The sequence below is a fragment of the Caretta caretta genome, chromosome 9 (genome assembly GCF_965140235.1).
Source record: "Caretta caretta isolate rCarCar2 chromosome 9, rCarCar1.hap1, whole genome shotgun sequence".
Lineage (NCBI taxonomy): Eukaryota > Metazoa > Chordata > Testudines > Cheloniidae > Caretta > Caretta caretta.
This window is the reverse complement of record NC_134214.1, coordinates 1,163,330-1,177,402: the sequence shown is the minus strand read 5'-3', so window position 1 is coordinate 1,177,402 and position 14,073 is coordinate 1,163,330. Positions and strand designations below refer to the sequence as shown.

General features: G+C 48.6%; 1 protein-coding gene across 4 annotated transcripts in view; it reads right to left on the bottom strand.

The window, feature by feature from the left end:
* XXYLT1 (xyloside xylosyltransferase 1) overlaps positions 1 to 14,073 on the bottom strand; it is a 107,074-nt gene that overhangs the window by 32,905 nt on the left and 60,096 nt on the right. For all 4 annotated transcript variants that reach the window (XM_048864539.2, XM_075132013.1, XM_048864538.2 and 1 more), the window contains one exon: positions 6,737 to 6,869. In XM_048864539.2, the coding sequence (XP_048720496.2) occupies positions 6,737 to 6,869 (133 nt within the window). The remainder of the gene's footprint in view (positions 1 to 6,736; positions 6,870 to 14,073) is intronic.

Sequence of the window (14,073 nt, the reverse complement as noted above, 5' to 3'; positions counted from 1 at the left end):
CTGGGCAACCAACCGGGGGCCAATCCTTGAAACACCACTCTGCCAGCTTCACTCTGGGGCTGCAGCACCATCGCACCCACAGAGGGGACCTGTCAAAGCTGCAAGGGAGCAGGGAGGAAGTCACAAGGGAAAAGCAGGGTCCCCCCAGACCTGTAGCCAGCACGGCCTCAGGCACCGCAAGCAGCGCCTTCAATCCATCCCTGGGTCACAGGGCACACGAGAAAGGACCTGGCTGCAGTTCTGATGCCCTGTTTTTCTGTATAAATAATGCACCATTTTCATCAGGGTCCTAGCTCCGGTTCTTGTGTTGTTTGTTTGGTTTCTGTTTGCCAAGCCTTCCACCAAAGGGGGTTTCAGTGCTAACGAGCAAGAGGAGTTCTGCAGGAGTGGGTGCCCTGGCTACCCCATAGCTCTCCATGCCCTGGATGGCTGGAGGATAGGGAGTCTTGGGTTTTTAATATGGATAAAAACAACAATACGGATAATCCAAACCAAACACGAGAGGATCAGTCAGAAGCAAAAACTGGTCTGAAAACATGAAATAGGGATATAAATAACCACTCACCCAGCCTGTCACTGCCATGAATATTCGCTGGACACCACACCCCAGTCTGCTACCATGCAGGTGCTTTCCTTTGACAGCAAAAAGTAAAGCACTACACCCTTATTCAGCCCTCCCGGGATGGCCAATCGTTCATGGACTTGGCCCGAGAACCACAACTTGCCTTTACAAGATCACTTGCAGAGAGGGGTTAGCAGGCTACATCCTCCAGAGCTACCCATAAGGCTGCTCCGGCCTCAGCCACCACACACAGAGCCATTCTACCTCTGAGGCATTCCTGGAAAACAAAGACACATTTTGTTCCATGCACACAGACTCCTGGAGTCTACACTGCGAACACTGTACAATGATCTCAGTCTGACGTTAACCTTGAAATCTGACTCTGCAACACCGTAGCTAGTCCCTGTGGTGTATTAAATGTGGCCACTGAGCCGGCTTCGGACGAGAGACCTAGAGGTGACAACAAGCACCACAGCCCATTGCCATTCCTCTCCCTGAGCTATGCACCAGCATCACAAGGGCGCAGCAAACAGCCGCTTTCGTTTCAGCTCCGCTCACAAAACTGTTAAAAAAATAAACAGTGTTAAATGGAAAGGGATCCATTTAGCCAGAACACGTCCCCCACATGGTCCCACTGGCTTCGCCAACCCCGGAGAGCGAGAAGGGTTGTGTGCAAAGACGAGCCCTGGTCCCGCAGTCATGACTCTCTGGATGGGTGCCGGGATTTGACTGCAGGGTGGGAGCCAAAGTCAGAGAACAAATGGTACTGTGGCTCCATATACAGTCTCTCTCAAACCGAGCAAATTTGCTCTAATTACAAATAAGATATTTTCTACCAGCCCAGCAAACTCAGTCAGGGTCCTGAAAGTCAAGACTGGTTATTCCTGGCCTGTGCGTTCTCCCTGGGAACACAGATCTACAGCAGGAGCTCAGGGGACAGCTGGTTGGCGATTTGTCAGGCAGGTTGCATGCAGCTCATTCTCCCATGGCTCTCGTCACGAGGGTGCAAGCGGCACACTGGTGTCACGTAGGCCTCTGCACAGTAAAAATACCCCCCGGTGCCAGCCACTGTTCGACCCACCCAGCAATGCTAGTGTACCCAGCTTCCGTACCACCCCTGGAGGAGGGTGAAGGGAGCGTGTGTGGCCAGAGACTGCTGCACTTCAGCTAGCCCCCGATAGCCTTTGATCCCGTGGGGACGGTTGCCAGGTGGCACAGGTGAGAGCAGCCCCAGGGCTGGGGGGGCAGGGCTACGTGCTGAAAACCAGGAAGCCCCAAGCCTCCCACCTGCTGCACAGAGTCTCATAGCAGGAGAGAATCTGGGTCTTTAATTTCCAATATTAAGAAAAATCCATTTAGACTGATAAATAACAAATCTTAAACATTGGCACATTGCCTTTGGGCACAAGCCTGCCGCTGCCTGTCCGTTATACAGACTGGGCATGGGAGCAGAATCCACGCCATGTCTGTGCACCCAGCACTGAATTTATCCTGGCTCCGGCCAGCCAGCAGCGTACATAGTATGGCTGGGCTCCCCTCGGAAGAAGATTTAATTATTAATGCCCATTACTAACAGTTGAAATGGGAAAAGAAGAGACATGAAGAGCTGTAAATTTCTGATCTTTCCCTAAGCACACACTTATTACAACCAGCAATTCCAGTCTGGGGAGCTGAGCCGCTCCACCTGAGAACCCTTGTGCAAGCCAATCTGGTACAACCAACTCATCAAGGCATCTCACGGTGAGGATCTGGGTCAGCCTCGATTACAACGAAATTTGAGATTCGTCTTTTGAACAGACAAGGCCAAACTAAATCAATTTCCTTGCGTACTAATCAGAACATTGTGAATTTCAGTTTAGAGGAGACATCCTCAAAGGGGATCTGGAAATGACACCGCAAGAACCTGCTTTGCTCCTTTAGTCTGACTGCACTGTGCGGAAAGCCGGCCACACGCGTCACAGGCACAAAGGGAGTGATGCTGCTGACTCACGTTGCACAGCACCTTACTAGTCTCTAATGAAAAATGCTGTGTCAGAGCTAGGAATTACTATTGTTACAGGCAGGAAGTTACGGCTGAATTTGACAGCAGGCGTGCGCGCTCCTGCTGCATTCAGAGATGAGGAACGGTGCCCACGGGGTAGCAGTGTTCCCCTGGCCCCCCGAGGAGTCAGACACAGCAGAACAAACCCTGAAGTCCCTTCTAGGCTGTAATTCAGCAAAGCCCTTGCCCAGGTCTCATGGAAGGTCCATGGGAGCGGCAGGTGCTCAGCACACTTGTAAATCAGGCACCTTGAGACAGGCGCCCGAGGACAGAGTTCGAATTCTGTCTACGGGCCACCAAGGGAGCTTTGCTCCAGCGACCTGCCCGAGTTCACCTAGATCCGTGCTGGGATTAGAACTTGGGGGCTCCTGGTGTCAAGCTGTCCTGCAGCGGCTCCAGGTCATGACTACCAAGCTCCGGGCAGACTGTTAGGAACCAGGGCACAAACCTCAGATTGGCTGCGAGTTCTACACTTAGATTTCACCGACAGATTAGCAAGTGTAAACTCCCCGGCCACTATAACAGTCTTCACATGGAGTCACAGACAGACAGTCTCCTTGGGTACTCCAATCTGTCTCTCCACCTAAGTGTGACAGATGGTCCCTGACACCAAGGATCACAACAATATTCAGGTTACTCCCACTCCCAAAGGACCAGTCACTTTCCCGAGGCACCTTAGATCCTATCACAAAAGACAATGCTTGTAGCCAATCTTATAATAAACCAACTAAAGATGTATTAAATAGGAAAAGGAAACAAGAGCTTAAAGAACAAGGTTAAAGCAGGTAAATTTACATACACAAATAAGCTACCATCTTAAGTTTCAAAAGGTACTAGAAGCTTCTATAAAAAGCAAGCTCTATATGTCCTTTAGGGCTAACCCAAGCTAAGCACTGGGGTTCTCTTGCTTGTGCCTAAAAACCTTGCCCCCAGAGTCCAGTCCTCCTTCTTAGGGCGTTTTATTCCCATCCCCCCACGTGCCCTGAACTGTGATCTCAGCGGATGGGAGGAAGCCACTTGCAAGACTCATCTTCATTGGGGTGGGGGAAGAGCAGAGCAACAAAGTCTTTTATCCTCTTTAATGTCCCACACTAGCCCGTCTGGTGTCGATGGGCCTTCCTTGTTGGCCAGGATGGTCTCCTTCTGTTGGAGACCAGCACTTTACACTAGTTAATGTCCCTCCCCTGTCTGGCGATTACGCAGTCACAGGGGCTTACTGTATCAATGCTTACATAGAATATCTGCATCCCATGTTACATGGTAATATGTGAGATTAACGTAAACAGCAACTCACAAGCATTCAATACAGTCTAAACACTAAACCCATAGCACCCAGATGAGCCAGTTCGGTTCGAGCTGTGGGCGTGTCCGTGCTCAGTTGGGACCTGGGGACCTTCGCATGAGCTGGCACCTGGTCTGCCAGCTCGCTCCAGCTCCCTGGTCTGCGCTCAGATCACTCCCCTGCACCTCTCTTCAATAACAACTTTCTCTCTGCACATGAAGGAGCCTGGCATTGCCCTCACACCACCGTCTTTATGGTTTGTGTTTTAGGCTCGTCTGTCCCCAAAGCTGGGGTGAAGTTGTGGGGCATCGTCAAACTCAAAGCCACTGTCTGAAGCATTTCTTCCCTGCCACCGTTACAGGCCTCGTGTATGGTCACTAGAGGTGAGAGAGGCAGAGACACATCCCTTGGGCTGGCAGTTCGGTTACTCTGTGCCCAGGAGCAGCCCTTGTGCACAGCGGTGCCGCTGTGTCCCTGAGCAGCCAGCCAGCCAGGCTCCCAGTCTCTGTGGCTCTTTCGCACAGCAGCATGGGCGGGGTTTGGTTTTATATAAGAGTTTGTAACCCCCATGAACCTGGCAGGAGGGGGAGTGGTGGGTGGGCGCGGCAGCAGGGACAGGGAAAGACCCTGACATACCTTCAATTCCTTTAAAACAATGGATCAGGTTCCCGTTGCACTGGATGGTTGTGCATCACCATGGATGCTGTGCAGCTTGGAGCTCGCTTGAGGCTCCAGGGCCACGTCACCCTGATCACGCAAGACCAAGCTGATGGAATGGCTCAGCTCCCAACACACCGGGCTCTGCTGAAAACGAGGCTACTTACTGAGGTGCCAAGGGGGAGCTCCGTGAATCTCTGGGCCTACTGGGTGCACACTCAGCTCTGGCTGTGACGGGGGACGCCAGAGCTCTGTTAACTCCACTTCCCAGCTGCTGGGATTTGCAGTGGTGAAGGGCGACAGCCCTGGAAAACCCTGGCTCCTCGTTATCCACAAGCCTGGCCCAGTCAAGGAAGTGAAAACATCCATTTCCTACACCTCGCTGATGGCCTGAAACCTGACCCACATTTCTGTCTCTGAAAAGGAAACGGGACCTCACTCTGCACTGGCTCAGTCTGGGCTTCCTGCTGAGCACAAGCGACTCAATGGTGCCAAGAGACACCCAGGTCGGACAATTACTTTGTGAGGAGTTCATTAGCGTGTGAATCCAGATCCATGATCCCACTGAGCTCATGTTGCAAGAGGACTCCCAATGTGAAACCAAGGCACAGCTTGGAGATGGACCCTAATCTCACAGAAAAACATTTCAAAAGGATTATCGTGTTTTAGCAACCAGGCCAAGTCCCAGGCCAGTGACTCTCACTGGAAGCAGTCACGTTTCCTTAAAGAAATCCCAGCACTCTCAGAAGCGGTTACACATATTTAAAAAGATCATACTGTGGTCTGAAGCCATGTGAATGTCTCTAGCTCTAGTGATCCCAGATGCTGTGTCAGGGATAGAGAGAAGGGAAAACGGTTTCTCTCCCTATCCTCCTTTGCCGATTTCTACATGGGGTGTAGGGTCAGTCAGGGGCTCCTCGGAGTCACTAGCTACCCAGCCAGGCTAGTGGCTATTGGTTATGTGACTCTTTCACCCGGCAATAGTGGAGAGAAACCAACACAAAGACACTGGAAATGCCGTTCGCTTGCCCCTGCCAGGCCTTGTGACTGTGACTGGAAACATTTTTGGCTCTGTTGGAGCAGGCTGCGGCTTGAACTCCTGAATTCTCCACCTGGGTCGAGCTTGCAAAGCAGGATTACTGAGTTTTATCAGTGTGTAGTCTCCAGCATTCGTACAAATATGTCTTAGAGCAAAGGACATTTTTCAGTACAAAAATCATTGACTGCAACTGAAATCAGCACCAGCAAAAGCAGTAGCCTCCAGGACATGTGGGAAACCCACATCTACACAACATGCAAGTCAATATATTCCCAGCCCGTATACTCAGCACTCCAGCAGGACCCTTCAGGCAGTTCAAAGCCTCGCTTTCCTCCCTTTTGTTCTGTGCCTGCAGTGAAACGAAAGAACCAATCAAGTGCAAGGAGCCAAGAGTGGCCCCTAGTATGGAGGTGCTCACCGTGTTTGGGGTCAGGGATTCCCTGGCCGGGGTCACTTTTTAGCACTGAATGTGGTCTGAAATCGGTGCAGGAAGTGGAGGGTGAGACCCATTTACACCTAGCATCACCACGATGCCGTGCACGCAGCCCCCCGAGGTGAGCAGAGAGGCCAGGAGGATGGCCGCACTGCACAGAGCCTGTGATTAGAACTTGGTTCGGCTCAGTGGTCAGACTAGCAAAACACATATGCAGCTGTCACCTGGCACCCACCTTGGCCTGGGAAACCGTTGCTGCTCTGACTGACAGAACTGAATCTTTGTGGCCAAGGTTTTAGATGGAGACGCCCAGAGTTAGGCTCCTAAATCCAGCTGTAGGCACCTAGAGAGAAGCGGCCTTAGCACCCACAAGTCACAGCAACTCCTCTGGGAGCAGCACGGCCGGGAGCCAGGCCACGTCCAGGGAGCCCGGCCACGTCCAGGGAGCCCATGTACAGACTTCAGGAACTCAGCTTTGCAAGTTTTGGCCTCTCTGTCCGAAGTGACACATGGAGTTAATGACTGAGGCAAAGAACAGCGTCCTGTATGTTTCCCTTCACACAGACACCAGATTCTGAATACCCCCAATACACAGCCCCAGTAGGCAGGACTCATGGGATCTCTGTACTTTGCTCTGCACGGTAAGTCTCCATGTGAGCAAAGCACAGGAACGCCAGCTGCTGTCTCGCCACCTCTGCTGAGTGCCACACACACTGGCATACCTGTAGACAGGCTGCATCTCTCTGGCTATCCCAATGACGGCTCCTTGCAGGAAATGGTCGAACTCCTCAAACAGCTCTTGGATGTTGGTCTTGTACTGCAGGTCCAAGTCCAGCTGGATTATCCGTTCTATCTCTAGAAGAGAGAGAGAAGAAAAATCAGCAACACAAGGTGACAAACTCACGCAGCTGTAAATCCATGGGGACGTCAAGGGGGCTACGCCGATTTACTCCACCTCAATAGATGGGGGACCAATCTCCTCGGGGACTGGCTAGCCACAGCAGTAAGGAGGGGGTTAAACTAACAGCAGCAGAGGAGGGTAAAAACAGGGAAAACACGAGCCTTCAGTCAACACAAAATTGAGATGAAGACAACAAAATTAATGATGGAACCAAAGGCTGTGAAAAGAAGAAATTTTTAAATTGCCAACACATCAGTGCGAGGAGCCTGGGTAACTGCCAAGAGGAATCGGAATTGCTCATCGTTAATGCTACAATTTTGACACAGAAGTAGCCGAAGTCACGGAATCCGTGACTTCCAAAGACCTCCGTGACTTCAGCCTCGGCAGCTGGGAGCTGCAGGGTCCCGCTGCCTCCTGCAGCAGCAGGGAGCTGTGAGGTACCCCCCTCCCAGCCTCTGCGGGGGACAGGATGATCCACGCAGCTCCCTGCCAGCCGTGGCAGCAGGGGGACACCCACACCTCCCTGCCAGCTGCTGTGGAGCAGGGGGACCCCAGCGGCTCCCTGGCCATGGCGCAGAGGGACCCCAGCGGCTCTCCACCGCCTCTGGGAAGGAGGACGACCCTGGCAGCTCCTTGGACACTGCTACAGTTATTAGTTATTATTATCCATGACAAAATCTTAGCCTTACTCATTGTGACCGTAAATGCCACCTAGTTGGCATTGCTGACACCGGGTGGGGTGATGCCAATGACTGCACTGTTAAAATCAGTGGTTATCACTTACTGAGGAAGGACTGAGTAAGCAAAAGGGGAGGGAGAGGGGAGGGGCATTCTGTGTCAAAAATGGTATCAGCTGTGTCTGGGTCACTGATAACTCAGAAGACAATGCTCTTGAATGCTTATGGATCAATGTCCAATGGATCAAGCACAAGATGGGGGGGGTATTAGCTGGTGTCTGCTACAGACCCCAAATCACACTAGAGAACAGGATGACAGGCTCCTTATGCACCTATCTGCAATGTTTAGGAAGAAAAGCTGAGTGATCAAGGGGAACTTCAATTTGAGCGACATACATTGCAGGTCTCATGTTGCCAGTACTAAAACATCCTTGGAATTTCTAAACATTATAGATGACAATTTCCTAACTCAACACAAGGGAATTCTTTATTAGGCTTTATCCTAACAGATCACAGAACTAAAAGTTAATGGTAACTTAGGTAAAAGACACCATGATTGGATCACATTTATAATGTCCAAGAACAATGAATTCCAGACCAGTTATATCTACTTGGTGTTTTAATGGGACCAATTTCACAAAGCTGAAAACGAATATGAGACAAATCAGCTGGGAGGAACAATTTAATCAGAAAAATCTGAATGATAACTGGGAATTGTTTAAGAACACCTTACTAGCTGCCCAAAAAACCACAATCGAGGAAGAAGGTGTACCGGTTTAAAAAAACCACCTGGGTTAGAGGATAAGTGAAGGCACCTATAAAAAATAATGTGTTTACACACATACACCACAACAAATTGAAGAATGGGGAAGTTGATAGTCATGAATATATATCAGAATTTAGGAACTGTAGAAAATTGATAAGGGAAGCAAAGGAACATAAGAAGTCTATGGCCCGCAGAGTTAAGGACAATAACAAAGTGTTTTAAAAAACATACCAGGAACAAAAAGAATCCTGACAACAGTACTGGTCCGTTACTAGATGGAAATAGAAGAATTATCAACAGTAATGCAGAAAAGGCAGGAGCATTCCATATATATTTCTATTCTGTATTTAGGGAAAAAAACAGATTTAGGCAATCTCATTGTATGGTGATAACACTCTTTCCATTCCACCAATGTATCTGGATATTAAATAGAAGCTATTAAAGTCAGACATTTTAAAATCAGCAAGTCACGATAATTTGCATCCAAAAGCTTTAAAAGAGCTGGCTGAGAAGCTCGCTGGACTGTTAATGTTGATTTTCAATAAGTCTTGGAGGACTGGGGAATTTCCAGAAGACTGGAAGAAAGCTAATGTTGTGCTAATATTTTAAAAGTGTAATCAGGATGACCTGTGTAATTATAACTCTGTCAGCATGATATCAATCCCAGGTAAGATAATGGAGTGGCTGCTGTGGGATTCGATTAATAATTAAAATAAGGTAATGTAAGTAATGCAAATCAACATGGGTTTATGAAAAACAGATCCTGTCAAATTAAGTTTATATATTTTTGATGAGATTACAAGTTTGGTTGATAAAAGTAATAGTGTTTACATAAGAAATTAAGAATGACCCTACTGGGTCAGACCAAAGGTCCATCTAGCCCAGTATCCTGTCTTCCGACAGTGGCCAATGCCAGGTGCCCCAGAGGGAATGAACAGAACAGGGAATCATCAAGTGATCCATGCCCTGTCACCCATTCCCAGCTTCTGACAAACAGAGGCTAGGGACACCATCCCTACCCATTCTGATTAAAAGCCATTGATGGACCTACCCTCCATGAATTTATCTAGTTCTGTATTAAACCGTTTTATGGTCTTGGCTTTCACAACATCCTCTAGCAAAGAGTTCCACAGGTTGACTGTGCGTTGTGTGAAGAAATACTTCCTTCTGTTTGTTTCAAACCTGCTGCCTATTAATTTCATCTAGCAACCCCTAGTTCATGTGTTATGAGAAGGAGTACTCATAACACATGAAGGAGTACACCACTTCCCTATTTACTTTCTGCATGCCAGTCATGATTTTATAGACCTCTATCATATCCCCCATTAATCATCTCTTTTCCAAGCTTAAAAATCCCAGCCTAATTAATCTCTCCTCATATGGAAGCCATTCCATACCCCTAATCATTTCTGTTGTCCTTTTCTGAATCTTTTCCAATTCCAATATATCTTTTTGAGATGGGGCAACCACATCTGCATGCAGTATTCAAGTTGTGGGCGTACCATGGATTTATCTAGAGGCAACATGATATTTTCTATCTTATTTTCTATCCCTTTCTTAATGATTCCCAATAATTTTGTTTGCTTTTTTGACTGCCACTGCCCATTGAGTGGATGTTTTCAGAGAACTATCCACAACGACTCCAGATCTCTTTCTTGAGTGGTAACAGCTAATTTAGACCCCATCATTTTATATTTATAGTTGGGATTATGTTTTCCAGTGTGCATTTCTTTGCATTTATCAACACTGAATTTCATCTGCCATTTTGTTGCCCAGTCACCCAGTTTTGAGAGATCCTTTTGTAGCTCTTTGCAGTCTGCAAATTTTGGCACCTCACTGTTTACCCCTGTTTATGAATATATTAAATAGGACTGGGCCCAGTACAGACCCCTGGGGGACACCACTATTTACTGCTCTCTATTCTGAAAACTGACCATTTATTCCTACCCTTCGTTTCCTATCTTTTTAACCAGTTACCAATCCATGAGAGAACCTTCCCTCTTATCCCATGACTGCTTACTTTGCTTTAGAGCCTTTGGTGAGGGACCTTGTCAAAGGCTTTCTGAAAATCTAAGTACACTATAGTCACTGGATCCCCCTTGTCCACATGCTTCTTGACCCCTTCAAAGAATTCTAGTAGATTGGTGAGGCATGATTTCAAAAAGCACATTGACTCTTCCCCAACAAATTATGCTCATCTGTGTGTCTGACAATTCTGCTCTTTACGATAGTTTTAACCAGTTTGCCTGGTACTGAAGTCAGGCTTACTGGCCTCTAATTGCCGGGATCACCTCTGGATCCCATTTTTAAAATTGGCGTCACATTAGCTATCCTCCAGTCATTTGGTACAGAAGCTGATTTGAATGGTCGGTTACAGACGACAGTTAGTAGTCCTGCAATTTCACATTTGAGTTCCTTCAGAACTCTTGGGTGAATACCATCTGGTCCTAGTGACTTATTACTGTTTAGTTTATCAATTTGTTCCAAAACCTCCTCTAATGACACCTCAGTCTGGGACAGTTCCTCAGATCTGTCATCTAAAAATGATATATTTAATATAAATACATAATATACTTACAGACTTCTGTAAGGCACTGGACTGGCACCACACAATTATTTGATTAAAAAGCTAGAACAATATATAAAATCAACATTGTACAGATTAAATGGTTTAAAAACTGGCTAATTGATAGGCCTCAAAATATAACTGTAAAACGGGGAATTGTCATTGAGTGGGTCTGTTTTACCCTGGGATTGGTTTTTAGTCCTATGCTATTTAACATTTTTATCAATGACCTGGAAGAAAATAGAAAATCATAACTGATAACATTTGCAGACGACACAACAACTGGGGGAGTGATAAACAGCGAAGAGGACATGTCACTGATTCAGAGCAATCTGGATCATTTGGTAAGCTGGGCGCAAGCAAATAGCGTGTGTTGTAATACAGCTAAGTGTAAATGTATCCATCTAGGAACAAAGAACTGCTTTCTTACAGGATCGGGGGGTCCCTACGTGGGAAGCAGGGACTCTGAAAAAGATTTGGGAGGCATGATGGCCAATCAGATGAACATGAGCGCCCGGCGTGATGAACAACAAGCTAATGTGATCAACAACAACAACATGCTCTGGGATGGATAAACAGGGGACTCTCGAGTAGGAGCTGACAGCTTATTTTACCTCTATATTTGCACTGGTGTTACTGGTACTTGAATCCCGTGTCCAGTTCGGGGTCCCACAATTCAAGAGGGATGTTGATAAACTGGAGAGAGGAGCCACGAGAATGATCAAAAGATTAGAAAACCAGCCTTGTCGTGACAGACTCAAGGACCTCCATCTATTTAGTTTAACAAAGAGAAGGTTAAGGGGCGACTTGATCACAGTCTGTAAGTACCTGCCTGGGGACCAAAGATTTAATAATGGACTCTTCAGTCGAGCAGAGACAGGTCTAACAGGATCCAGTGGCTGGAAGGTGAAGCTAGACAAATTCAGACTGGAAATAAGGCGAATATTTTTAACAGTGAGATTAATTAACCACCTGAACAATTTACCAAGGGTCGTGGTGGATTCTCCATGACTGACAATTTTTAAATCAAGATGGGATGTTTTTCTAAAAGGTCTGCTCTGGGAATTATTGTGGAGCAGTTAAATGGCCTGTGCTGTACAAGAAGTCAGACGAGATGATCACGACAGTCCCGTCCAGCCTTGGAATCTATGAATCTAGGATCTGGGCCACACAGCTCAGTGGGCCAGATTCTGATCTCACTTACTTTGGTGTAACCTGAGAACAGCTCCATCAAATTCAGGAAACTTAAATACTAATAACTTAGGGCCGATTCTTCAAAGGTATCTGAGCAATGGAAGTTAGAAGTTTAAAGACCTTCCAGGTCTCGGCCTTCATGCTTTGGACAGGCATTCTAATGTGCCAATGGACCCCTCTGATAAACCACTAACAGAGCCACCGTTTAGGCCAGTTACAATTCTAGATTCTCTGGGCCAGATTCTAATTTCTCTTCCACTTGTGTAAATTGATTTCTAACCATCATTTAGCTCTGGCTGCTGTCTAAACCTCTCCCTGCTCTAGTTTGGTCTGTTGTTAGCCCCCAGGAGAAGTAAAGGCAATTCCGAGCTGTAGATTTATTGAGTCTCCATGGATACCTTTAAGCATGGAGCTGTCTTGGGAAGTGAGCATCACCTGCGCATTCACTGGGTCTCAGGCTACGGCTACAGGACAGAGCTTACGGCAGCGCCGCTGTCCAATGCAGCGCCGCTAGAGCAGACAGAGCTCTCCGTCGATGTAATTCATCCACCCCCAACCAGCGGCGGACGCTCTCCTGCCAACACTGCGCCGTCCACTCCAGTGCTCAGGTCGGTGTAACTCAGGTCGCTGGGGGGGTGGGGTATTCACACCCCCGAGCGACATAACCTATGCCAACCTAAGCAGTAATGGGTACACAGCCTCACTGAGTCCTAGAGCACATCAGCTCATCCCCCAAGCACAGAGTGCTCCAGCGGCCAGCCCTGCAGACTCGGAGTGCTACCGTGGGGCTGTTCCACCTTAGGCTGGATCATTACGCAAGTCAGGTTCTATGGGTCAAATTACATCCTCAGCATCCCCGGTGCAACCCACTAGCTTTCCGTGAGTGTGAGTAGCGAGCTCCCAGGTCACAGCACTGACTCGGCTGCACGGGAGCTGCCCGATTTCGCAGGGCTGGCAGCTGGAGAGTGCTCTTTGGCTGCAGGATGAGGCAACGTGCTCTAGAAATCAGAGACGCAGTGAGAAATGAGGGTCACTTGCAGAGCAGACCTGCGCCGAGTGCCCAGCTCAAGGCTCACTGCACGATTTGCTTCTCCAGAAGAAACACTCCAATACTGTTCTAAGCACCACGCACCAAGCCGCTCACACCTGACGGCGCACCGAGGCCGATCTGCGCAGTGACTTTACCAGGGTAAAAGTGATGGGCTGACAGTGCTGAGTGCCAGAGGCCTCCACTTAACTACAGAGAAGGTGCAGGGACAAGCATCTTCACCTAGTTCAGCCACATGCCTGCCCCTGCCCTGGCGTGCCAGACACAGCTCGGTCTCCATGGTCTGCCCGGGCCTTGCCCTCGCCCTCACCCTCTGCTGACACAGCCAGTCAGTGACCATCGTGGGGCCCTGTTCACTTGGAACAGGTCTGAGATCCAACATGTCAGCCCCTGCGCACCAAGCAGCCAGAGGATCACGCCGGGCTCGTTCCAAGCTGCCAAGAGGGAGGTGAACGGCTCCCTGGCCCATTCCCGATCCCGAGACACCTAGCTCCTTCACACACCACCGAGGCGGAAGGGCACTGGCAGCCCAGCCAGGTAAGGTGGACTCTGACAAGAGGGGACGGGAGGGGAGACTGCCACATTACCCTACCCTACGTTTATAGAACAGTTCATTGTACAACAGGGCTGGCACCATTCAGGGCCGATGGGGACAAACCCTTTTCCAGAGCGCTTGTTCCATGTGGATTTCATTCACTGCATTTACATTTCAGCGGGCTGAAGAGCAATGCAGCAAGGGCAGAAAGACAGCATTTCCCTTTCCCCTGCCCACGGCCAAACATCTTACATTGCCACGCGCTCTCTGGCCGCTCTGCACACGGGTCACACCATCCGCAGTTACCATTGTGCTGAGGATGGGTGGAAAGCCCTCCGTTTTCAGATCTAAAAGCATACTGCAGGGAATAGG